Source organism: Pempheris klunzingeri, chromosome 6 (assembly GCF_042242105.1).
Source record: "Pempheris klunzingeri isolate RE-2024b chromosome 6, fPemKlu1.hap1, whole genome shotgun sequence".
Taxonomy (NCBI): domain Eukaryota; kingdom Metazoa; phylum Chordata; class Actinopteri; order Acropomatiformes; family Pempheridae; genus Pempheris; species Pempheris klunzingeri.
The window spans coordinates 27,810,741-27,836,908 of NC_092017.1; the positions used below are offsets into that span (position 1 = coordinate 27,810,741).

General features: G+C 44.8%; 1 protein-coding gene across 1 annotated transcript in view; it reads right to left on the reverse strand.

Annotated features, from left to right (window-relative positions):
• Window positions 1–26,168, reverse strand: part of mast2 (microtubule associated serine/threonine kinase 2) — a 170,139-nt gene that overhangs the window by 128,828 nt on the left and 15,143 nt on the right. Inside the window, exons 2-3 of the mRNA XM_070831728.1 lie at window positions 3,037–3,187; window positions 2,408–2,625 (exon numbers count right to left, since the gene is read on the reverse strand). Coding sequence (XP_070687829.1) covers window positions 2,408–2,625; window positions 3,037–3,187 — 369 coding nt within the window. The remainder of the gene's footprint in view (window positions 1–2,407; window positions 2,626–3,036; window positions 3,188–26,168) is intronic.

Consider the following 26,168-nt stretch of genomic DNA (forward strand, 5'->3'; position numbering starts at 1 on the left):
ATGGTGGTCCTTAAAGCGGGCCGGCCGCAGAGACTCTGGACGACGTGTACCTTTATTCACGGCACTGTCTTTTTTTATTTATGGACGCTATGTGTCCTGAGAGACTTTATGAGCAGCACAGAGACAAAAACAGCCACAGTAACCATGAGGCTCCAGTTATTACACACATCTGACTGCATTATCTCTCACTTGGATATGGTATCGTGTTATATAGATGCTCTCCCTCACATAGATGTAAGACTTGGAAGAATCATGACAGAAAAGGGTAAAACCTGAACTGTACAAGCTTCAGTGAGCTGTACAGAGGAGGGAGACTGGTACGTCTGTCTGTTGTCTGATTTCAAAAAGGAGCTCAAGGACAGAAGTTACTGCAAAAATATGTTAAAGCTTGAATACGACTGCTGTGAAATCTATTTGAATGTATTGTTATTTCCACTTGCTTTAAGTCTCCTCTTGTTTCTTAGGGTCTTTCTGCAGGTTGTAAAATTTACTGTACAACAGAATCAAATACAATCTGCTCAGACTGTTCTCAGGCAGCTTAGGATTTCACACGTCTCCATGATGTCTTATATTTAACTACATACACGTAGTTGGCACAGCACACAGCAGACAGGAGGCAAAGCTGTGGGTGATGCTCGTCACATTAAACACTGATGCCATCTGCTGGTGATTCCCCACTGCTACAAACCACCAGCAGCTCTTCATCCTGAGTCTCATCCTCTGTAACCACAGAATTGTTTCTTATTTCTGCAGAGCTGAGGTCAAACTTTGATGCTGAAATAAATCATTTATTACACGAGTCCATCATTTTCATGTGACAAACTGAAGTCTGCAGTAACAAGAGCTCCCGTCAGGACACACGTCACTTCTTATTCCAGGCTGCAGGCAACAATAAGAGCTTAACAAGAGGCAGAGCGGGGCAGCTGTGGCTCAGAGGCACAGCGGGTCGGTGGTTCGATGTCCTCGGGACAGACACTGAACCCCAACTTGCTCCTGAAGCAGCTTTGAGTGCTTTGAGTAGAAAAGAACTCTACAAATAGACCATTTACCATTTAAATACACAACCAGCCTAAAGCTACTCTCTATATAAGAAAGAGAAAGAAATAAACTAACTACTCCTACTACTAAGTATTACACAGAGCAGGGGTGTCAAACATACGGCCCGCGGGCCAAAACCGGCCCCCCAGAGGGTCGGATGACTTTGCAAAGTGTACAAATGACAGAGAAAGTAGTTAAACACTAAACTGTTCAGCTCCAGACAGCTGTGACTGGATGTTCTGTGCCTTTGCAGACACACTAATGTGTAAATGATAAACTGAGGCTGAGAAAAATGTAGAGTTGTGGTTATTTAAAGGTTATTACGCTGTGATTTCACTGGTCCGGCCCGCTGGAGATCAAACTGGGCTGCATGTGAACTAACATGAGTGTGACCCCCCCCCCCCCCCCCGACTTAGGGAGTGTTAAAGCATTAAATGTTTAGTTTAGTGTGAAACCTTCCAGCAGGTAACCAGCACTCCTCTCTAAAACCAGCAGGGGTCACAGTGGAGCACACACACACACACACACACACACACACACACACACACAGCAGACATCACACACACACACACACAGTGAGGGGTCAACACTGCATGCACTGCATTTTGACCTGCTACCCACACACACACTGCTGTTTCTGCTCCATTTCTTCCTGAACGTTAGGTGCTTCTACAGTCTGTGTGTGTGTGTGTGTGTGTGTGTGTGTGTGTGTGTGTGTGTGTGTGGTGTGTGTGTGTGTGTGTGTGTGTGTGTGTGTGTGTGTGTGTGTGTGTGTAAAGCACTGAGTCATCCTCAGTCTGCCTCCCTGCATTCAGCTGGCAGAGCTTCAGACCAGCAGACAGGATCCATATGGAGCCAGACTGACTCACTGTGAGTGTGTAAATATCACATATCACAGTATCACCACAGCACATCTTCTATTTCAAGGCCAAAAGCACATGTGAGACCGACTTTTTGCCAAATCATGCGGAAGAGTTTCAGTCGTGATGTGGCACATGCAGGACATTTTATACCACGTGTCCACGATTTAATTAACTCTGCTTTTTGCCGTCGTATCGGATTACTTGGTGCCGACGAAGCTACGGTTCCTTGTTTTGCAAGTTTTGGAGGCAACAATCTACTTTTTTGCCGACCTGGGCTCAGCACAGGGGCCCTGTGGACAGGTGTGTTAAATACCTGCCTAGCAGGGACGTTGTTCTGATAGTGGAGGCGACAAAAATATCAATAAAATCATCATTTCATGTCAAATGATTGATTCCTTTACAACCCTTCATCACACTGTCGGGGTCGGTTCTGCATAATTGTAAGTATTTTCTTAATTCAAGGACAAATTGGGGGTAAATAACTCAGGTGCAGGTTGTGTACTGACCAGTCCGGTGAGTGACGGAGCAGACTGTCCCAAGGTTTGGCTCCTCATACGGACCAGGTTGTTCACCTCTCCTCCTCCTGCTGCTGCTGCTGCTGCTGCTGCTGCTGCAGACATCCCCCCGGTGGCCCCGGGCCCCCCTAATCCTCCAGAGGGCCCCTGCCAGGCCAGCTGACTGACCCCGGCGTGCAGACTGCTGGACAGAGGCAGCAGCTGCTTACCTGTGGAGGAGGGAGGACAGAGAGGACTTAAACATCTTAAAAAGTGATTCTGGTTAAGATTTGACTGGTTTCCGTTAATCTGGCACTTCCCTGAACCCACAAGACAAAAAAAAAAAAACCTGCCACACACTTCCTAGCAGCTGTTTCACATGGGATTAACATGGTTATGACCTCTGAGGCCGACGTCTCACTCTACAGATTACAGATGTGGAAACGCTGCTCCTGTGTGAACGGAGTTTAACGGCAGGGATTAAAGCCAAAGCAGATCTCCAGAGTGAGACCTGTCATGTTTCCCAGCTACAGTTTGTAGAAGAAGAAAACTTTAACACAATTAACCTGAGTCATTTGTTCAGACAGGGAGTGTGTGTATGTGTGTGTGTGTGTATGTGTGTGTGTGTGTGTGTGTGTTACCCGTCATGGCCATGCTGCTGCGTCGGGCCCAGTTCTCGTCCTGGCTCAGCTGTCGGTGCAGTTTGGACTTCGTCGCAGCGGTTGCCGCGGGCGACAGGTCCGGGTTGCTCAGCTTCCTGAAGAGGAGAGGAGGCGGAGCCGCAAACTCCTTCTGGAAAGGTGTTGGGGGGGGGGGGGGGGGGGGGGGGACGGAGAGAGAAAAGAAGACAGAGGCCCGTCAGACTTAAGCTCTCATCCTCACAGCTCAGACTTCCCTGACTCCAGGACTCCAGGTGATGGCTCAGTTACCTCAGGGGGGTAATTCAGGTGCATGTGGGAACATATTCGTGCCCTCGAGGACCAGACGAACACCCTGCTGCCCCCCCCCCCATATTCAATCCATCTATGACAGCAGCACGTACTTTACATTTAGCATCTCTGTCATCTACTCGCACCTGGAATTAACACTTCCTCTCAGTTTTTCATCAATTAGCGTTAGAGCGAGAGAAGAAAGAGAAAGAACATGAAACAATACGAAGGAGAAAATCACACAACGGCACAAAACAGATTTGTTTTATGATTAGACAACATTCCCTGATTTTCCAGGTCTTGTCCAAATTATTCACATCTTCTTAATTCCATGACTTTCCAGGCATTTCATGACCTGGAAAACCAGTTCTAAAGATTTTAAAGAAACTGTTTTTATCTCCTTCAGTACTTCATTACTCACTTTAGTACTTAACTATTTATCTGCTTATATTTGCTTTTTGTTTTTATTGTTTTTTTAAAACAACCTCTTTTTAATCTTTAAATCTTCGTTTGCTTGCTTTTCCCTTTTTGTTTTTATTGTCTTTTACATCTAATTTTCATGTTTTTCCTGATGTTTCTTTACTTTTAATGTATTTTACAGCTGTTCTAAATAAACCTGCCTTCCTGTACATCATTTTTTTATGAATTTATTTTTATTACCGACACATTTCAGTATATTTTCTCCCAAATAAAAACCTAAAAGGCATCAGCTCTGCTAAAAAACTGAATGAAATACAATGTGCTGTACATCCTGAACCTGGTTTCAAGTGGAGCAGGTCTGTGTGAGCGAGCGGGCTGAGAGCCAAAGTAAAGTCATAAAACACGACACTAAGCACTCGCTGACACCACAACACACACACACACACACACACACACACACACACCTGTTTTTCTCAGTATGCAACAGGGGCAGTTAGCGGAGCGAGACGATGCTCAGCGGCTCTCTGTCATTATCCGACACTTTTGGTCGTGAAAATCTGCCCCCAGAAAACAGCTGTGGAGCGAGAGGACGGTCTGGTTTATAATCCAGTTTGTCAGTGTGATAAAGGAAAAGTTCCTCTGGACTTCCTCGATATCCACAGGAGACAGTCCAGAGAAAACACACACGTAGACCTGCAGTGTGTGTGTGTGTGTGTGTGTGTGTGGGATTCTGGTTCAAACGATTTTGGAAACATCTGCCGTTGCCATGGAAACAAGGTCTGCCTGGGCTCGTATCCTCCTCCTCCTCCTTCTCCTCCTCTCTCCCTGCTGGTGGATCGGCCCTTGACGAGACTTTTCCAGAAACATCTGGACAGCCCACGTCAACACACACACACACACACACACACACACACACACACACACAGCTCCCAGATGACTACACGTATGAAGGAGTTTTAGAGGAAGCTTCCGGTCCTCTCCGCCCAAACCTGGACACAACCGCTCCCCTCAAAATGACCCAAACTCGGGCTGGAGACTAGATGCGGGCGCCTCTCATAACGTATGAAACTAACGGACACATGTTGCTCCAACGTCTCCAACAGACACAGTCAAGGTGAACTGTCCTCTTCCTGGTGGGCTCTGACTCTGATATAAAGACGACACCACCTTGTTTCCCAGTCACCCCGTTAAAACACGTGACCAGAGGACCCGTCAGACTGCTGATTGGCAGCTGGAGGTGCTACAGCTGAGTGTGTGTGCAGCCAGTGTTACATGCTGCAGCAGCACCGTGAATAACGGCCTGTTCGTCTGCTGCAGCTCTTTATTCAGCCAGCAGGTGGCAGACTGACCATAATCTGCTGAGGGAGTGTGAGATTACAAGTAATCTGCTGATCTGAGCTTCTTGTACAGACTGAAAATGAAATGTACCGACAGAGAAGACAGCTAAGAGGTTGGTGTGTGTGTCTGCTGAGCTGTGATGTACCACAGCTGACAGCACACACACACACACACACACACACACACTCAGCTTTACAAGACGTCTGCTGTCAACACACACTGCACAACTCCAAATGTAAAAGCAGAGAAGTGACAGAGTGAAATAAACACACTTCAGCCCCTGTTCACGCTGAGCAGAGCACATTTTCACACAAGGATTCACACGAAAACATCTCCCAGGTTCTACAGACGCCGATAAGACGACACCCCGAGGAAAACGTTGCTGCTCCCAAAAGTCTTTTTTCGCTCTAAGACTAATTATTCTGTCCGGTTGAGACTTGAATCTGATCACAGAAACAAAGTGTGCAGCCTCATTTAAAAGAAAATGATCCTACTGTTGTCTCAGGGGCAGATTGTTCAGTGCAGCGAGAGAGAAAAAGAGCGTTTTGAGATAATTAGAAGTGTGAGACAATGGCTGAACTCTCATCCTGCTGTTAGATTGAGCTCAGTCGTGACTACGAGGCCGAACAAAGAAGAGATCTTTCCTTTCCTCTGTGCAGACACACGTGTGTGAAAGAACAAACACACCCGCCTGTCTGACACGGTGAACACCAAAGTAGAACTGATATGGCCACTGTTTGCAGACAGGGTGTGTTTTTATGTACACTGTAGTGCAGCATCCACATGGGATGTCCAGGCCGATCCACAGAACTAGCACCAATGAAGGAAGTAACATTGAGGCATCGGCGGCTAAATAAGGCCGGATCGTTTATTCCTCTTTGCTCACGGTGACCTGCAGCGCCGCAAACACACCACCTCCATTAAAACGCTGACACTGTTTATCGTAACATACAACAACATGTAACAGGCCAGTAACTTCAGCAGTAAAATGACTCACAGCTTGTGTTGACTAGTAAAGTGAGCAGAGAAACCCCCCCACACACACACACACACACTAAACATCCCCCTGCTTAGTTACAGTCACCTTGCCTGTCAAGCTTTGCACCGTAGCAAAGCCCTCCGGCTGCAAGCAACAATTATTTTATCAGTAAAACATCAAAAACAGCCATTACAACTTCCTCAGAGCGAAAGTTAATGTTGCCAAGTGTTTCGTTTCGTCTGAAACCCAAAAACATCCAATTTACCTCCATGGAAGACGAGAAAAAGCAGCAAAGTCGCCAATTTGAGAGGCTGAAACCATCAAATTTGGCGTTTTGTGCTTGGAAAATTACAGATTAATCTATCAGGATAGCTGCCGTCTCTGGTGAGACAGTTAATCAACTAACAACTGCAGCTGCTGAACAAGTTTCGTTCTCGGTCTCGTTTCACACCTTGTGTAGTGGATATTTAGGGCTGCAGTATGATACAGCACCACATCACAGCTTAGTGAGGCCACCGGCACCACAAACCCACACCTGACTACACCCAGCCGTGACGCTGCGTCAGCTCAGAGCTCAGAGGTCAGAGCTCAGAGGTCAGAGGTCAGAGGTCAGTGCAGCCGAGCTTTCCCTCCACAGGAGACGAGTTCCTCTTTTAATAATAAGCACAGAACATTACTGAACTTGTAGACAGCCTTTACTGACATGGCAGTGTGATTAAACACAGTACAAACACATAGTGGCTGCGGTGGGGTTCATTAAATCATCCAAATAAAACAAGAGGAAAAAAAAAAAAAAGGGTAGCCGACAAAGTACAGACCCAAAGAACGAGTTTAGTGGTTTAAAAACAAGAACATCTGAGGCAGTGAAGTGATATAATTCAAGATCGTTTTAACAGTTTTAGTCAACAGAGTCCTCCACAGCAGTTCAGTTTGTTATCCAGCCTCCTTTTGACAGACAAACAGATGAGGATAACAAAAGCAACCGTCCATTAACCAGAAAAAAAACTGCCAAAACACATGATTAACGGACAGGAAGTCATGCAAACATACAATATGTTCTCCTCCTTAACACTGAGAGGTGAAGTAAAGCCAAATGCTCCTCTCCCATCCTCCCCCACTCTCCCAGCTTCCCAGCGGACTCTTGTTCCTGCTGCATCACATTTGGACCGACATTCGTCTTGTGTCATGTCCCGCGGAGAGCAGCGCCATGTTTTAATGTAACACGCACATCGTACGGCCTACGATCCATCACGCCTGTCGCCTCGTAGGACAGGAACCAAGCTCCACCACAGAGATTATGAACACGGGTCTCAGGCGTGTTGTTTGGTGCATCGTGCAGGTTAAATAAGCTGAATTACACCACCGTCTGTACAGACAGACACACAGTGGACAGACAGTAGTGCTCGTCAGCAGGGCGGCTCGCCCATACTCTCACACTTTTCACTGCAGCTCAGGCCCACACAGCGAAAAAGAGGTTCAATCAATCTTGTGTATTGTTTTTCTGGCACCAGAAGAGGCCCGTTGATCCAAAACGTGATTTAAAAACTCTCTTGGCTCCAGAGTGTGTTGGCTGTTGATTCAATAAGCTGACGGCTGGAGAAGTACAGCAAAATTACCCCAAAGGCTTGGAAGGGAATTAAAAAAAAATAAAAAAGCTCTGGTATTTTTAAACGTGGGATCCATTTCTACATATTTTAGGAATTGGTTCAGTAGATTGTCTTCGCCATCATCCGTGATACAGGCTGTAATCCTGATCAAAGTAGGCCCACTAGAAGTGATAGACCTGCATGTGGCTCTCTTCAAAACCACCAGACTCCATTGGCAAAAACAGTCATTTTATCCTGCAGATCATGTGAGTAGCTGGTTTACTTCTGCCATGATTGGTTAAGTTGTTTGTGCTATTGTGCAACACAAGTTACTGTGTTCTGTTCTCTAAAATCCCTGTTTTAGTGAATGTAGTCTGGTGTGTGTGCTGTTTGTGGTTAAACCAAAAGGATCTTCCAGGTCTCTCTCTGTAGGGATCCTTTCCATGATGCTGTCACACACTTAGAATAACACTCTGAGCCTGTCAGTGGATCAAACAAGCTCTTTTAGTGGACCTACTGTGATCAGGTGCAGTTGTCCCAAAGGATCACGTTGCAGCCATTGCAGCCCGTTTGGTGGCTGCTGGCTGAGGTGATCTACTGGACCAGTTCCAACACTTTTACTACCTACCAGTCACTCAGACACCAGGACATGTAGATATAGAGCCCAGGTTTAAAAACACTGCAGTTCTCCTTTAATGCAGCGGGTGTAAATGCCCAGCACAGGGAGATACATGGGGAGGTATTACACAACCAAGTGAAGCACTCAACAGTCATCTTGTGGTTTCAGTTGTCTGCATGTTGTTTCCGTTCGCTGGGTTCACGAGGAAACAACCACAAAGTCTGGTGTTTGTCGTGGAGCCCTGTGTGTGTGGGTGTGTCAGCTGACCACCAGCGAAGTGAAGAGTGTTGCCTCAGCACCACAACACACCACAGAGGAACGGCCCTTTTCAACACTCAGCACTTTCTTTGGATTCCTCTCTTCCTTTTAAATAAATAAACACAAATCTGAGGTGTCCTTGCCCCCCAGAGGATCCTGTTTTCTGCAAGCGTGTAACAACATACTGATGCATGAACACAAAGAAAACCCAGGGGGAAAATAAGTTCACAGACTTTTTATGGTGCCGAAGCTTTTGATCACCTTGGATCTTATTTTTGTGGGTTCGGCGATCACTTCGGTGGATCACATAGAAACAGTGAGATCCATGAACGGTGATCTGACAGGCTGTAAACTAGTACCAGATGTACTTACTGAAGTTGTGCACACTTTTCCTTTGCAGTGATTGTTTGATCTCCAAATGAAGTGATTTCGATCTTGCGGTTTGACTTTCTTGACCTTTTCTTGAGCTGATTAACTAAAAACCACTTACATTTTACAACACTGGAGTTATTCAGAGTGTCACATTGGTTTCCTACATTGCAAACAGCCCAGAAACTTTAACTTAACTTCAACTTTAACTTAATACAAGTGTTAAGAAAACCAAATGCTTAATTACCGTCACATGGCAGCACACAGGGACCGACTAAGCAGCTGTACAGTGACCTTTTTAATATATGGATTTCTGGATTAACATTCCTGACTGCTGTTGTTTGTCCTCTAGGTTTAATTTTCCATCAGCACAGCTCAGAGGCGACGTGTGATTGGTTTCAGGATCAGTACGAAGCCAGTACATGATACATATGTGTCAAATGTAATTTGCACTGAGGTGACAGCAGCTTCTCGTCCTAATTTATTCCTTCGGGCCCCTTTGGTTGTGTCTATCGGCCATCCTGCAGCATCACGCTACAGGGACATTATGTACTGTGTGTCTCTAACAGGAAAACACCGATGCATGTGATCTCTGCAGAGATCCTCGGCGGTGCCCGGACCTGCTGGTGCTTCGGTGTTGCCCTGCAGCTACAGAGGCTGGCTGGTGTTTGCTGCCAGCACGCTGACGAGCAGTCGACACATTCAGAGTACAGCCTGTACCTACTGCATCACCCCACCACCTCCTAAAGAGCTGTCCAATTAACATTCACACACAACCTGCTTACAATCCAGTCTGACGCAGCAAAATGTTGATTTAAATCAGGAAAGGTCTGATGGAAGAATAAAAACAAGACAAAGGGAACAGATGTGCTCCTTCTGTTCTAGTAAAAATCCTAAAATAAATAAAGAATAAGTTTTATTTTGAGTGTTTGGAGTCTGTTGTGTAATGAACCCGTTCTTTTGGGGCCATCTTACACAACCGTTTATTTTCCATGCAGGCAAACAGAAATATCTGGGTACCAGCTGAGTTTTCGGTGTCACAGCTTTAGTTCATTTGCTCTGGAACAAGTCAGCGGACGAGTTCCTAAACTACTTCTTCTGCAGTCAACTAAAATGACCGTCCTGTGATCTGGACATTGAGCAGCACCTGGACAGGACTCCACCTGCAGCACGCCGTATGTTCCTTCAGGAAACACTTCAAGGACATGCTAACAGTCCGCACGTTAAACCGGCTGTTGGTGCGGTTGTTTCGGTCTGCACCAAAGAGGGATCACTCTGCTCACACCTGTCTAAACCAATCACAGTCAGGTTTAACCAGACTAAAGAGCGCAGGTGTGAAAACACGTCTAGAAACAAAGAATCACACATCGGATTTCAACACCTTTCAACAGTTTTCAGCGCTCTGTGCCACAGACGCACCAAAATGTTTTTAGGTGTGTGTGTGCATGTGTGTGTGTGTGTGTGTGTGTGTGCTGCAGGTGAACAGGTCAACAGTCGGCCTCGTGCTGCCTGTTACATCATGAAATAGATCACATGTGTGTCTGAGCAGGATTACATTGCATCATATCTGCTTCCTGTCTGTCGGAGGGTGGGGGTGGGGGGGGGGGTACAGGCTGGACTGCTGCGTCACAGCTCAGTATGTGTGTGTGTGTGTGTGTGTGTGTGTGTGAGAATATGTAGCTGGTAATCAGAGCTCATACAAGTGCTGATGTGTTCCAGCTGTGTTAAAGCTGGAACAAGGTACTCTGGGAAAAAAGAGGGGGGCCGGGGGTATGTGAGAGGGGGCACACTGTCAGGAGAGGAGGCAGAAAAAGGAGCAAAGTAGTCCAGCAGATGGATGTGGATGATGGAGAGGGGGATGCAGGGAGGAGTGAGAAGTGAGCCAGGACCAAATCTATCCATCTATTCTCAGCTGTGGTTTGTGGAAACTGTTCGTCCACACGCACAAGCCGAGGACCCTGAACACAACAGGCAACAAAAAAAAACTGCAAAAAGCACAATCCACAGAAGGCCAGGGACAATAGCATGGTTTAAGGAGCTTAAATGGCACAACCAAAAAGGCTTAGTGTGGCAGAAACGTCATTCATGTCCCGACATGAAAGAGAACCGAGAGGAATGTGGTGATTTTTGTGTTTCCATAAAACAACCACAGGTCAAAACTGAGTCCATCTAAAGGAAACACAGCCGACAACGCAAACCTGATGCCAACTATAAGCAACCAGTTCTTCTTAACGACACTTTAAGTGGCCTGAATGTTCCCTAAAATTCCTCCAAGCACGCATCTTAGTGCACATATAAGCTTTTTGTTTGGGGACGAAGAGAGGCGCACTTCTTCCTCACGTTGCTCGCAGCTCGACAGTAAAAAAAAAAAACAGAAGTGTTCCACATTTCAGATGATAGATGGATTATAGATGAGTATTTATTTCAGCAGTGATCTGGATCTGGAACCAGGACCCGAGGCAGATTTATGGTTCCTGTGTTGCCGTTGTTCCCGGTGAGATCAGTATCCGAGCACAGGAACAGCGTTTTATGGTTAATCAGTAACAGCCCAGCATCCCCGCCGCCTCTCAGCGCCGTTGTTAGGGGCAACCGCACCAACACAGTAACGGCTGGACATATTATCACCTCTGCAGGTTCGTTTATTTTGACGGACCTTGAAGCAAAAGGATGACCTCACCGCACAGACCACTACGCCCACACCTCGGAGAGCGCTAACCTTCCCCGCAGGCCTTTCAGCGTTTCAGAGACAGTCAGACGGACGGACAGAGATGGACGGAGAGACGAGTGAAGACGAGACACAGAGCACAAGTCAGCAGCTCTGAAAAACCTGCAAAGAACATCAGGAACACTCACAAACGGCTGTGGTAGGAGCCGCCCCCTTCTTTAAACATCCTTTTAGGCAATAAAACATAAAAATATTTGTGCACAGCCTGTTGTTTCATTAATCTCAGTCTTCTTTCAGTCACTTTCTCCCTCTGTGGCTGCTGAAAACATCACAGCGTACGGGTGGATTCATTGAAAACACACACACACACACAGACAAAAGCCATGTTAGATGGGATGCAGCATTAACAGAGAACACACAAAGTACTGCTGCTCCACTGTGTCCTCACTCTCTCTTGAATATATGCACATAAAAGGATGGAAACACGTCGTAATTCACATTTTATTTTCCTTTAAAGCTGAAACTATTACATGGAAACTTGAGGAGTGACTAAAATGCTGTTTTTAAACCTGCTCTCATGTTCTGCGAGGTAAACTTACTACATTTAGTCAATGGAGTCTGGTGGCTTTGAGGAGTGGCTCCAGCAGTACTCTAGGTTTTGAAAGATTTAACGTCGACTCTGAGGCAGCCCACCCAGCTCCTGCTCGGGCCGCAGTGGTTTACCCAGAGTGCACCACAGCACAGCGTAGCATGTTTACGCTGAAGTGAGGACTTGATAAACGGATATTTAATTTACTGGCGTTTTAAGGCCTTTTAAAGACTTGCAGCGCCGCGTACAGTGTTTCATCTGATCCCAGTGTAGATTAATACTACTGCTATGTCTATTTACAGTAACTGGACTTATGGAATGAGGAAACCAGCAGCGTTACAGCCGTGCTGATAGGAATCATCATCTGTGTGCGTCTTCTGTCTGCTCACCGTTCACTAACACTCATTACAGCTGAACACAGGGGAGACAAAGGAGAGGGAGAGGAGGTCAACGCTGGGCCTCATCAAAATCAGGTTATCTCTGCCTTTAATTAGGGACCGACCTCATTAAAGTACGCTGATGAGGTGTTTGGAGGATTGTGGGCACTAAAAGAGACAAATATAGCCTCGAAGTGTCAGGGTTGCTGTTTTTAGGGCTTAACAAGGGTTTTTTTATTCACATATTTTGTAAGCTCAGGTTAAATTTATAGATTTGAGCCTCAAAAAAATATCCCAATCGATAAGTGCTAAGATGATAAATGAGCCATGAGTTAAAATAAAACTCTCATAAACGTGTTTGTCCGGATAGTTTTGGGGAAAATCTCACTTTTCCAGGTCTTTTTTTTTTTTTTTCCATGTCAAAAATTGAGACATCTGACCAAAGAAATACCTCCAGGGTGATGCAGGATCACGCTGACCTCAGCTGGCTCTGTGAGGCGTTCAAATATCAGAAAAATGCTGTTAAAATCTTGACCTTCCTGTATTTTTTAGTGCAGCTGATGCTGTCAGAGCAGAGATCACCTCGTGGGAGACAGCAGGATGAAGGCAGCACCAAAGATCGGTTTAATATCAACAAAATGACCTCTGGCTTTTATGTAAAACTGCAAACAGACACAACAGCTATGGTAACAGCTCCAGCTCCATCAAATAGTCCCTCGTTAGTGAGTTAGTAGAGATAACGCCCACAGTCAGCCCTCGCTGAGTCAAGGCGGTCAGAGATAAGACATGTCTGAGGTCGCTGTGAGGTCATGTCAGGCCTCCAAAACACACAGTGTGAGCGGGGAGGGACCACGAGGTCAGAAAGAGGAAGAGGCCACGCAGCCAGAGAGGCCAGAGTGGACTTTGTTTTGTCCAACGGTCATTTATGGAGGAGAAAACACACCGACCTCAAACCTTCCACAACCATCCAAAGCCACCCGGAGTTTCTATTCCGTTATCTGACTGCATCGTGTCCAGAAACCCATAACGAGGAGCCGCACTGCTAAAGGCAAAGAGTAACAATGCAAAATGTGGGCGGTGCACAGGTCAACACAGGCTGGTCTACGCCTGAGAAGATCAATATTGATCTTCCACTGGTGCCCCTTTAGGTTTAGTGGCTTTTAATCTTCCTGAAGATGAAACGACGACTGCTGATAATTAAGGTCAACTCAATAAATTGGCCAAAGGACAAATGATCGTCTGTTCAGTGACAAACAAAGACGTCTCTCTACTTTCTAGAGGGAAAGAACTAAAAAGCTAGTGATGCTGTTTGTTTGGTGTTTGAGAAAGACCAACAGATCACAGCTGATTTTATCACACAGATACACACAACATGACACAGACTGGACATTTAGAGATGTTATATGACAAAAGGAATAATCTTCATGCCATAAAAGGTTTATTTTCTAGCCGGTATGAATGAACAGAGGAGTTTATCCTCATTTAGATATTCAGGATTGGAGCACAGGTGACTGTAGGTATTCATGAGCCTGGACGATCAACACATCAGTAACATGATAGAGCATTAAGCCTTTATCATGTTTAATCAACTCAAAGAACAATAACTAGTTTCTTTCTAATAATAATACTTTTTATTTATAATGCACTTTACAAATCTCAAAGTGCAACAGCCTTTAACCCTTCGGAGTCTAGGACCACACGGCCACACGGCGTCAAAGTCACATGTCGCAAGTTTGAAAACGTTAAGCTGTGACACAAGCACGCAGGTGCTCAGTTCAAAGACTGTTGGAAAGCGGACACTTCAAACTTTTTACAAGTGTTTGAATTTTGTCGATCGGCCTATTAAGACTAAAGTTATGAAGAGCCGAAGTCGCTCACTACAGCTCTTCTACGAGTTAGAAGATGCTGAATCTGGGGAGAACGTTCTGATTCTGAGGAAGACTCCTTTCAGAGGATGAAGTGGATGCTGCACGTGAAGACGAACGAGAGGTGTTTCTTTTGCACTTTTACATCCAGTGTGTCCATATATTATGTCAAAATAAATAAATACTTGTAGAATCACATAGGTGAGGTTGTGCTGAAAAGAAAGACACAAAGAAAGGCAAGCTAAGCAGTTTGAATGGGAAACACAAAGGTCAAATGAAAAGTAGTAAAGAACGCTGTTTTACCCCAGACTGTGAAGGGTTAAAGACGCAGCCTAAACAATAACATAAAAGCAGATAAAACGAGTGCTGTAGGTCGATTTAGGGGTACGCCCTCTTCAAAAGATGAGTTTTTAGATTTCTCTGTTTCTCTTACGTCACATGATCGGCGCTGCACCTGTGCAGGTAGTCGGCCGCAGCCAGAAACCTGAATAAGACGTGAACATGCTGAAGCGTCCCAGCTTTGGGTCGGAGTGCTCCAGCTAGCTTAGTCGTGTTTAGGGCTTCTGTTTAACCTGAGCCCCGCTGTCTAAACTTGATGGAAACTATTGATGTGGTTCAAAGAGGTAAATGAATGTGAATCAAAACCTTGAGTCCTGTCAGTCTGTCAGATTGAAGATAAGAACAGGAAGGAGGTGGAGTGACACAAATCTCTGAACCAGTGAACGTTACAGAACTAGTGCTGCCACACAAAGCTGCAGTGATGTGCTGAAGCAGTGGATTAAAAGGGCAACAGAGAGAGAGAGAGAGTACAAAACCAGGTCGGACAGAAATAAAGACAAACAACAGAAGAAGAAGAATAAAAAACAAAAGAGGCAAAGGAATGATGGATGAGGTGTGTGTTAATATGAGGTCAGACTCAGCGGGTGACCTCCAGCCTGTCTCCTTCAACGCCCCCTCTCCCAGTGTGAGGTGACCTTTGCTGGCCGGCACCGTCCCGCTGGGGATCCGGAGGAAAATAAACCACTGAGCGCTGAACCGGAGTCCAGATAACAAGACGGTTGCTGTGGATCGCGTTATTAAAAAAAAAAAAAAAGGAGACGGAAATGTCAGAGGAGAGTGAACAGTGGGTCACTTTTAGATAATGTCATCCTCGTACTCTTCCTTCTGTCTGCATTCGGCAAACTGTCTGCGCCAGGACGGGCTCAAAAGGCACACAAAGGTCGGCTTCTTCCCCCTTTGTTTCCTCCGACACACCGTTGTGGCTGAGAGGGGGAGACGTAACGACGCAGGGCCGCTTTGGTTTTTAGGCAAACACGGGTTTTCAGCTGGAAAACAGGACGATCAATCACGTCGGGCTCCACACTGTTTGGAGAAGTGAAGTATTTTGCAGGCAGAGGATCAGAGATGGAGTCCAGGGAGGGATTATGTGGCTGGTGTAATGAAACTATTCCTTGTTGGCCACCAGCTAGGCATTATCTGATCGCTTTGTCATGGATAATATGAGACAGATGGGGGAGAGCTCAGGTTTTTAAGTTTCTTTCCTCTTCCCATCTGCGTCTTTTTGGTTTTTTTTTCCTCTGTGAATCTGAACACTTGCCCTAAATGTTGTGAAGGCTGGTGCAGTTTTATTTTTGCTTTTTTCGGTCCAGAAAATTGTGCAATTTAGCCGATAATTTGCACTTTAAGCAATTTCATGTTGAAAAGAAAAGCTTTTTATTACTTTTGTGATAAAAACATACAGTCAGATTGATTAAAATCTGCTAGAACGGGCAGAGCAGAAATACTTCAATCAATCAAAATGAATCAAATAGAACTGAATCATAGTGTACAAGATCTCTCCAAGCAGAAATTGATCCAAATGGAGCGATCAGTGCCGACGTATGGCTCTATATCACCTACGGATATTATAATATAACATCTCAACATCGTTTTAGGAGTCTAACTCCAGTATTTTCAAACCTGGTGCTCGTTTTAGCCGATGACGAGGCTTGAAAACAGTGTTTTTCAAGTTTCAAGTTGTGTTTCATTTGCATTTCTACAATTTAAAAAATGTGGAAATTCTGGAAACATCAGGTGCAACACAGAAACAACAGCAAAAAAAAAAAAAATCACGTTGCCTTTTGGCTTCTAAATCCGCCGGTTAACTCATGAATAAATGATGGTATGAACAGCACACACACACACACACACACACTACTGCACATACATTAGCATTTAGATCAGGCAATGAGAATGATGAAGAGGGTTGAGGAGTTAAATGGCTTTTCATACAGCTGCTCTGCCACAGTGATAGAGCTCATTAAATGTCTGGCTTTGGCCCAAACGCACTGCGAGGACGAGGAAATGAGTTAGTAATTCTCTGTGTGTGAGGTGTGTGTCCTGTGTAAGTGTGTGTGTGTGTGTGTGTGTGTTTCCCAGAGGGGCGCAGTGACTCAGTAGACAGCTGGCTTCACTCTTAATGTGCACACACCTGCTCTGGGTGTCTACCTGTCTCAGACTCACGGCCCGGGGAAATAACGTCTGCTATTTTTTCTTCATATCGTCAAGCACCGTAGCTTCAGGACGACTGTATCCGATTCTGAAAGCTGCAGCTCACGGCCAAGTCAGAACGTTTTACACTGTGATGTCTGAGATATCTGAGTTTTCTCACCTGCCAGGTAAAGGTCATATATAACACACTATGGTAACCCTGCTGCACACACACACACACACCAATGCAGGTTTTATGGAGGAGACGGGGGGGCTGACCTGAATACTTTGAAGTCTCTACTGTTGCCATGGTAATCAGTGTCCAAATCAGCATTTTAACGCTGTGATTTTTTATTGTATTTGTAAAGAAACAGGAATCCAACATCACTCACAGTGCAGTGACGTTAATTATCACCACTACACGGCTTTATCGATCATAAGAATTCTGATTGGTCAGACTGAGTTTAACAGGCCGTCGCTGTGGACGTGGTTCTGGGAGCAGAAATCATTTTGAAGTCTGTACTTTGTGTCACATGGTTGATTTCTTTACCGTGGATAAGAGCGGCGGCCATTATTACATCTTGGTTCGTTCAGCAGGAAAGACCGTCTACATCATCCCTTACTTAGTTTATTACCCAGAGACTTCTAACTTCAGTGACAGCAGTCCCATGTGGACAAGAGTCGGGATATATTACAAGAAAACACCATCTCAAGTGGTTTGTCGAGACCAAACTCTTTCATTTAGAGACCCAAAGATTCAAGAATTCAAAATGAAAGACTGAAGAATCCCCACATGAGCAAGCATCAGGTGCAAAGGTGAGAAAAACTCCCCTTTAACAGGATAAAACCTGAAGAAGAGGAGACAAAAAGAAACCTGACTGTCACAGTGAGGAAGGAAGTGGAGGACTTTTTAAAAAGACGAGCTGGAACCTGATCCAGAGCGAAGCGCTTCGCTCTGCATCCTCGCTCTTATCAGCCCGTTCAGAACACGTTTTCTAAAGCTGGCTTTACAAACGCAGACGTTCCCAGAAACGACGGCAGCCGAAGCCGAAGGAGCAGCAGGACGACGAAGACGAAGCCCCACAGTTAGTTTGTGTAAAGGCTTGGACGGACGACAGGAGCTGTGATTTATGAAGTGGAGGAAAACACCTGCTTCCATCCAGCAGACTAATCTTGACTTTTATTTTGTAAAGCAGATTTCGCTTTGATTGGCTAAGAGGGTAACTGATTTAGGAGGCATCTGATATGAATTTTTCATGTTTTTCATGTGTATTCAATGAGCATGTTTTTGATATTTTGCTGTAATTGTATTATCTGGTTAAGATTCTATGAATGAACTGACAGTTTATTCCTCTTCATCTTCTAGGTTTTATAACATATGAGCACATTTGTTTTCATTTTGATGCATCAGTTTTAGTCTCAATAAAAAGGAAACTCCTGTCTTCTTCTCTTGTTGGCCTCATAAACACAATAACAGTAAATAAGCCTTTGATTTGTGTTTCATGCTTTGTCTCCCCCCCCTCCCCCCCAGCACAGGAATGGGTGGGCATCTATCGGCAGAGCGAACAAACAAAAGACAACCTTGTCAGTAAATATTAGCCTGGTCAACACAAAGGCCTCCACCAGCAGCACCCAGACACCTCCTCCCCCGTCCTCCCCCGTCCTCCCCCCCTCCCAGCTCCTTGTTTAGAGGGTGAGGAACCAGCAAATTGGATTTTCACAGCTGCACTCTGCTTAGCATAAACTCCCTGCTTTTCCTATTCATGATGTAATTTGCCTGCTTCAGATTTCAAAGACACACAACTGGGGCAGAGGGTGCGTTAACGGCCCGGAGCTGTGCCCTCGTTAGGCTGTCTGCTGCACATAAAAGGAGGATTACGGAGGAAGCATTGAACACAGTTCATAGTTTATTTATTATACATTCAATAAGGGCACAATTCTGGTTTAACTGTCCCGCTGTGACAGTTTTAGAACGGCACTATCAAAGCCGTGCAGCTTTGAACACCGTTTTGGTTTGCTGTTGCTTTGTTCGTCATTATTTCTATTCAAACAGTTTCTGTCTCCAGTCAGTGTAGGCAATCACCTCAACATTTCTACTTATTCCATCATTTTCATTCCACATGGGATTTTAAATGTAGATTTTTGCATGCAATATCCAAAATATGTTGGTAATATGACTAAATCTTTATACATTTGTAGAGAATGTGTTCATTAAATTCAAAATAAATGTGTTGATTCAATTTGAAATGCACCTTAATTCATTCTTCTACTATAATATAATTGTGGTTTTAGATTTTAGTTCGACGGCATTTGTTTTTACATAACTACTTTTTTTATATAATGTTATTTCACCTGAAAGCTTCTACATTTCAGGTTAGTTACTGGTGATGAGATTCCACCGTGTCTGCTGCATACATTATACACCCCTCTGTGATGTGTTGGCAGCTTGACAGCCGAAAACTGAAGAGAACGGATGTGAAACGCATCGTTTGAGCCAAACAGAATCACTTTTTTTTTTTTATCTCGTGCAGAAATAGAGAATAATATCTAGAGATGTGGTCTGCTGATCGGACTGTGGCAGCACAGCGAGTCAAAGGAGGGTTTAACAGCATCATATCTGGCAACATAAAGCCTCTGGACTCAACACCAAGTCGGAGAGAAGAGGGGGAAGGTGTCCTCTGGTGAGCTATATCAAATCAGCAGAGCTAAACTTCCTCTTTCTCCTACATCAGAGCCAAACTCAGCGGGATGATCCGCTATTTTAATGCCGAGGTTCCACCTGAACCTGAACCTGAGCCTTAAATGTTTCAGCAGGTAAAACCAGGCCAGCTGACGTACGTGTGATGAGATCAGTGTCGCATCCACATGGTTTAATCATCATCATCATCTTCAGGAACTTGTGCAAGAGGTCTGGCTTGGGGTCTAATGGCACTGGCCTCTCACGCTACTCAGTGGAACAACAATCAAGCGCTTTCATAAAAGCTCCACTCCTGTGTCCAAGCGGCTGCTGGGATGGAATCCATCTTCATAATTCACTGTGGCAAGCCATTACTTTTCCAAAGCACAGTCTCAGGCTACGTAATACAAAGCTAACATGCTACATTATTCCCATAGGGGTCCCGCTGCGCCGGCTGCCAGTGTAAATGTGTGGTTTGGCCGCTGGGTGAGCGCGGTTAACCAAGCGCGCTCTGTTTTCATTCTTGGCCCGGGCTGTCCGTCAAAGATCAGCGAACATGGACACTAATGGAGTGCTTTCGCATGTCTCCATGCTGGTCCTGAGGTGACGTGACCCTCCCGCCCCCTCACGGACCTCCTGGGTCCTTGCTGGAGGTCGAGGAGGGAGTCAGCAGTGGGAGTTTTTAAAGCTGCATTAATGAGCTCTAACTCAGATAACATCCTGCTTTAACTCCAGCTTACACTTTTCTTCTTTGCTGCTGTTTTAGTAGAAATTGTTTGTCCGCTCCAATTAGTGTCTTTTAAGCTTTCTTACTGACTGTAATGTATTCTGTAGAGCTCTACAGATACAGATTATCATTATGTCACCATCATTAGCATTTCTGCAGGCAATGAGCAATAAAAACAGCCTATTGTCTGTGTATCTAAAGCCTGACACATCATGTAGAGCTCCACTGTAGGCTTTGGTAATGTTGTTATAGAGAAATGCTCCTGGTGGAAATCTTAATGAAAAGTGTCACCTTTACCCCGCGTGTGCACACACAAGACTTTTCATACATTATGCAGCAGTAACAGTGAATTTTAATAGTCTGGCTGTCTCATCAGCAGAGGACAAAGCAGAGCAGCGCCCAGCCCCGTCTGTGTAAACCCAAATATAAAATTAAAACGCTGCATGTCTGATTACTTTGGCTTCTTATTCTAACTGAATTTCCCTTGTAGTTCTGGTCGATGCTTGAAATCATGGTGGAACCCAACAGAGCATCCACATGACTCTTGAATCAAACTCCAGCGCTGTGTGAAATAATACAGTCTGTCGTTTTAAACTCAATCACAGCCTGTCGGGACACAAGTGCTCATTGCAACACACACACACACACACACACACACACACACGGTCTGGCTGCAGGTGATCATCCGCCAGCTCAAGCAGCTCCGCTATGACTCAGGATAAACAGATGGAAAAGAGAGAGAGAGAGATGGAGGGATGGTGAGGAGGAGGAGGCGAGCCAAACAACATGATGGCGAGCTTAGCCAGAAACACAAACACGGAGGTTATTAGCATAAACTGTAACAGTGTCAGCAAAGTGCGTACAGCAGTCTGAAAACACACACACACACACACACACACACACACACACACTCTCTGGGCATTTGGTATGAACTCCTAGACAGCTACAATAAAAACAGTAATGATCCCTGAGGGAAGGCTCATGATGAAACCATTCTGCATCAGTAATTATGTCTTGGAAGACACGTAATGCTGCTGCAATACGTTCGCTGTCTGGCAGCACGGTTCAGCTGGAGCGTCACACACGACGAGGCTGCGTTCAGGAAACTAACAGCATCGAATCTCTGCCAAACACTATTAGGGATGCAGAGCCGGGGGAAAGTAATACTGATTTCATGGTTTCATGCTGGAACTTGTTTACCTGAGGTGATGAGCCCCCCCCCCCCCCCCCCCCCCCCCCGCACCCCCGCACCCCCGCACCCCCGCCAGTCTGAACAAACAGCCACATTCATTAAATCTTAATGTCTCATTAAAGTCTAGGAAGTTATTTCTATTATTAGTGGATTATTAGTGGCCCACCTCCATTAGAAAACACTCCGGCTGATTGTTTTCAGTATTGATTAACCCTTTCATGCATGAACTATGATAAATTATTAATACATTTTCTAAAGATATATTTACATGTCCAGTAGCTTAAATCTAGCTCCTGATGCATGATGTACACTTCAGTGGACATGTGATTCATCATAATTTCCTCCCAATATAAAATTAATACTTAGAAAATTTAGCACTTGCATGACTCCTTAGATGTTACTTGATGTCTCCATATGTTTCTTATCTGTAAGGGTTTCTTTTTCTAGAAGGTTTGAACAGAAGAAAAATGAGCAGCTTGGTGTTTCTGGCTGTCTGTCGGCCATCTTGGCTTCACTCTGAGTGGATGATGTGCAGCTACGCCATCAAAACTCATGCATATACAAGAAAACAGCTTTTGAATAGCTGCACACTGCAGTGACCTCTATGCATGAAAGGGTTAAGCTGGTTATTATCTTCACAATCAATCGATTGATCGATCAGTGTGCTCTGTAGAACATTAGAAAACCTTTACAATAAAGGTGATGACCTGAGACGTCTTCTTGTTCCAATAAAAGCTCAAAATCAACTTTAAAAAAAATTAAATAAATTCAATTTATGTTACTTAAATGATTCTTTGATCAACACAATAGTTGGACATATATTTTCTGATGTATTGATTAAACACTACACTACAGGTAACCCAAATACATTTACAGTTTGTGCTCTCACATTATAATCTGTGGGCACAAGATGACAACAACAGTCAACAACAGTGTTGATGTTTAACATGTTGATTAGTGGGCAGACCAGGAAGTAGGTCCATGATCAGTAAACCAAAGCAGCTCCATTAGCTCCGATCATCTGTGACAATGACAAACAGCAAAGCAACAAATCTTATCAATAAGATTATTACACAGCTGCTAGTCTGCTGAAGTAACAACAACCTTCTCTTCAAGAACACAAACTAAACATTTATGTAGATGAGTTGAAAACAGAGACACACAGGATGAACTCTGTGTCCACTGGTGTCAAAGTCAGATCAGGTTCAGCTTCACCCACACCTGCCTCACCGCCTACACGCCGACCTGCCGCTGCTTCCTGCACGGGCTACTGAGTATACGATCAGCGTGTCCAATAAACACTGGGCGGCATGAGACTTCCTCCAAAACAGGATGTCCTGATCATGTTCCCCTGATCCCAGACTGAGTGTTTGAGTGTGGAGTCTCATAGTTTCATATTTAATACAGCTACAGACACGTGTTCAGGTGGGTAATGTCACTACATGTCTGCAGCAGCAGCAGCAGCAGCCTGTCAGAGCCTCCACCTGAGTCCTCCAAGACTGTGTGCTGCTCTCCAGGGTGTGTGTGTGTGAGCCCATTGTTTCATGTGTGTGTGTGTGTGTGGCAGGAAGAGAAAGCCCACTGCACCAGTTTTTGAGCTCTGACTAATCTTCCTGAAACAGACTCTCAGTGCAGTCAGTCTCTCATCCAGTAAAAAAAAAAAACCCTCACAATAATAAACTGTACAAAGGCTGAGTTCACTCATGTTTTTGATCGTCGCTTCGACTTCCAAGCAAATGCTTCGTCAGCCGGCGGCCTCTTTGATAGGCACACACTTTTTATGAGATCATTCCGGTAAATCAATAAAGTAATATGTAGTGTGCAGGGCAGCCAGTTTTTTGTTTTTGATGCCTTGGCGCTCATAAATGTTTACAGTCAGCCTGCAGCACGAGCACACTGGAGGCGCATGGCGTGCATCAAAACAACGGGCCCCTACTGTATTCATACGTAAAAAAAGCCCAGTTCACACAGGACTGTTATTAGCTGCTGACCTCCAGTACTCTGGAGGTCGTCTCTGATCGTAATCCTGTGCTAATCTGACACGTGTGTGACGTGTAAATTAAAAATTCAGCTGCAAATTACCCACCATGTTTTTGGTTTTTTTGTTTTCTCTGCAGCTTTTTCTGCCTTTTTTCAGTTATAAATGGAAGTTTTAACAGCGTTTTGGGTCCAAATTCAGGAGGCTAATCTCCCTCACACCATGATGCAGAGCCCTAACGTCATACCTGGGGGATAATGTCAGTAAATTCAGCTAAATTACCAACTTCTAAATCACATGACATCCCCTGAAATGCTCGTCCCCATGCGACGAGGGCTCCAGGGAAACTTGATGCATATGAACACATCAGATTATGGCACATCTCTCTCCCTTTAGCTAAGCCAGCTAGATTTGAAAATAAGGTTGGCTGATATGATGATATCAATCAATCAAACTTCATTTATAAAAGCACCTTTTAAACTAGTAGTGAGCAATGGAGTTTTACAGAGACTAATGCACACCACAGAACTAAAAACAAAGAGATACGATCATAAAAAGATGATATGATATGAAATATGCTGATAAAAAAAAGACTATAGAAAATAGTAAAATGTTAACAAAATAAAATGGTATAAATAAATGATGATTAATAGAATAAATATAAATAATAGAGCCATAAAATACTAAAACACTACATAAAAGCCAAACTAAATCCACAGGTTCTCTCTTTATGTTTGAAAATGATCGATTTATCTCGTGATAAAACATAACCAGACATCAGAGATGCTGCTCCAGCTCCACCAATGTGTCCATGCTTTTAGAGGCACATCATGTAATGGTGCTAATCTTTAAGAAGCACTCACTCATGGGGTTTATAGAGATTATGCATTTAAGCAGTTCACTAAACCATCAAACATCCATCTAGGAGGTGTTTCTAGAAAATGTACTAGAGGACAGAACACACGTGACACTAATAAACAAAATCATTTGTGTTTATATTCTCTTCTCTCATATCTGAAAGCTTTCTCTGCTCTCCAGACAGTGTGAATCTGACAAACACCAGCTTCCACTCTGTTTCTGTGTGGACCAGGAGAACGGTGGCTTCGGCCTGCTTAGACTCGTTCAAGGGTTGTTGTGTCAGCAAAAAGGTTAGAAGCCAACTTTCTGTCTCCTCTAAAGCTGCGATCGCTCATTCTGACCGTGCGTGCAGGTGACAACACGGGCGCTGTCATCTTTTATGGTTACTCTGACAGACTGCAGTGGTTTGACTGACATCTGGTAAAGCTTTTATGAGCTGCAATCACATCACAAATCACAGCAGAATACAGCTGAGGAGGCAGGAGGCTCGGTACCCGCACCGCCTGACCCACTGCTGAGCGCACCACGGCTCCGACACGCAGTTTAGATTGCAGCGAAGGACGAAGAAGAAGAAGAAGAAGAAGAAGAAGATGGAGAGCTTTAAGAACCAGAGAATGGATGCATGTTGGTTTAAGCAAAAGTATTGTGGACACAGTGCACCGTGTGAATTTATTGGTTTGCATGAGTCACTTCTGCAGCTCCACCTGCCATCCATCTACCACTGGAACACGTCAGCAACAGGCCTTAGCGTGTGGCATGAGAACACAGCACTGCCACTACTCTGCACGGCTCCCCTGCTTAATTCCCTGAGGATTAAACTGATATCTGAAGTTGGACGCTTTAATCCGGGCGTGTCCCTGCCGAGAGCGCGGCATAATCACACGTTTCGGCTGCAGCCACATCTGCAGGGCCAGATTGCTTAGTAATAATCACAAGGCCAAGTAGTGTTTGCATAAGAGGAGGTTTGTGTTGGAAGAGTGTGAAAAATGAGGTCGAGTTGGAGCCACGAGTTTCTCAAACGAGAGCTTTCATTACCATCTGAGTTACTTCAGAGGGGAAACTGTCAGGTTTCAGTTTTTCCTCCCTCTCATGCAGCACACCTGCTCTGCTGCACCCCAACCAGCCCCAATGTGAGCGGGAGCCGATGGAGCTGAAACAGAAGAGCTCAGATCTCAGGGTGTCTGGGACCTTTGTGCAGATCAGACTGTGACAGCGGCAGGATTTCTGTGTGTTAGGATGGTTATACTGCAGATGTGGGCAATGACTGGGGACGGGCATTTCCAGTGAAAACACTGCTCCATAGTCACAGTGAACTGTTCGGAGATTATTAGACTAGCAGATGTAACTCTGTTTTTATTATCAGCCAATTCTAGAAATACATGTTACTTGTTTTATCACACGTTGGACATAAACACACACACACACACACACACACACACACACCTCAGGCTGCTTCTAGCTAATGACTGGATGATATGGATACAGAGACCTGGCTTCATCTCAGAGCCCCAGATCGATCTTCTTAAAACAAAACGATATATATATCGTATAAACTATCTGATATTTGAAAATCAAGTCTTTTAAATATTAGACCTGCAATGAAAGCATTAAAGGTAGTTAGGCAGTCTGTACAGGAGACCACTCATGTTTTGTGACTGCTTCAGACTCCCACTGGTTTGTTTGTGCTCCTATAGTTAGCGGCCGAGCTGGAGGAAGCAGGATGTTTTGTTGGAAGCTCCTTTGCTGGCCACAGCCCAAAGGTTAATAACCTCCAATCAGGACGGGGAGGGACGGCCGCACTGAGCTCCACAAACACAACACAACACACACACACAGAAACACGACAAACACGAGACGGCTCACACGTGTTGTTTGAGC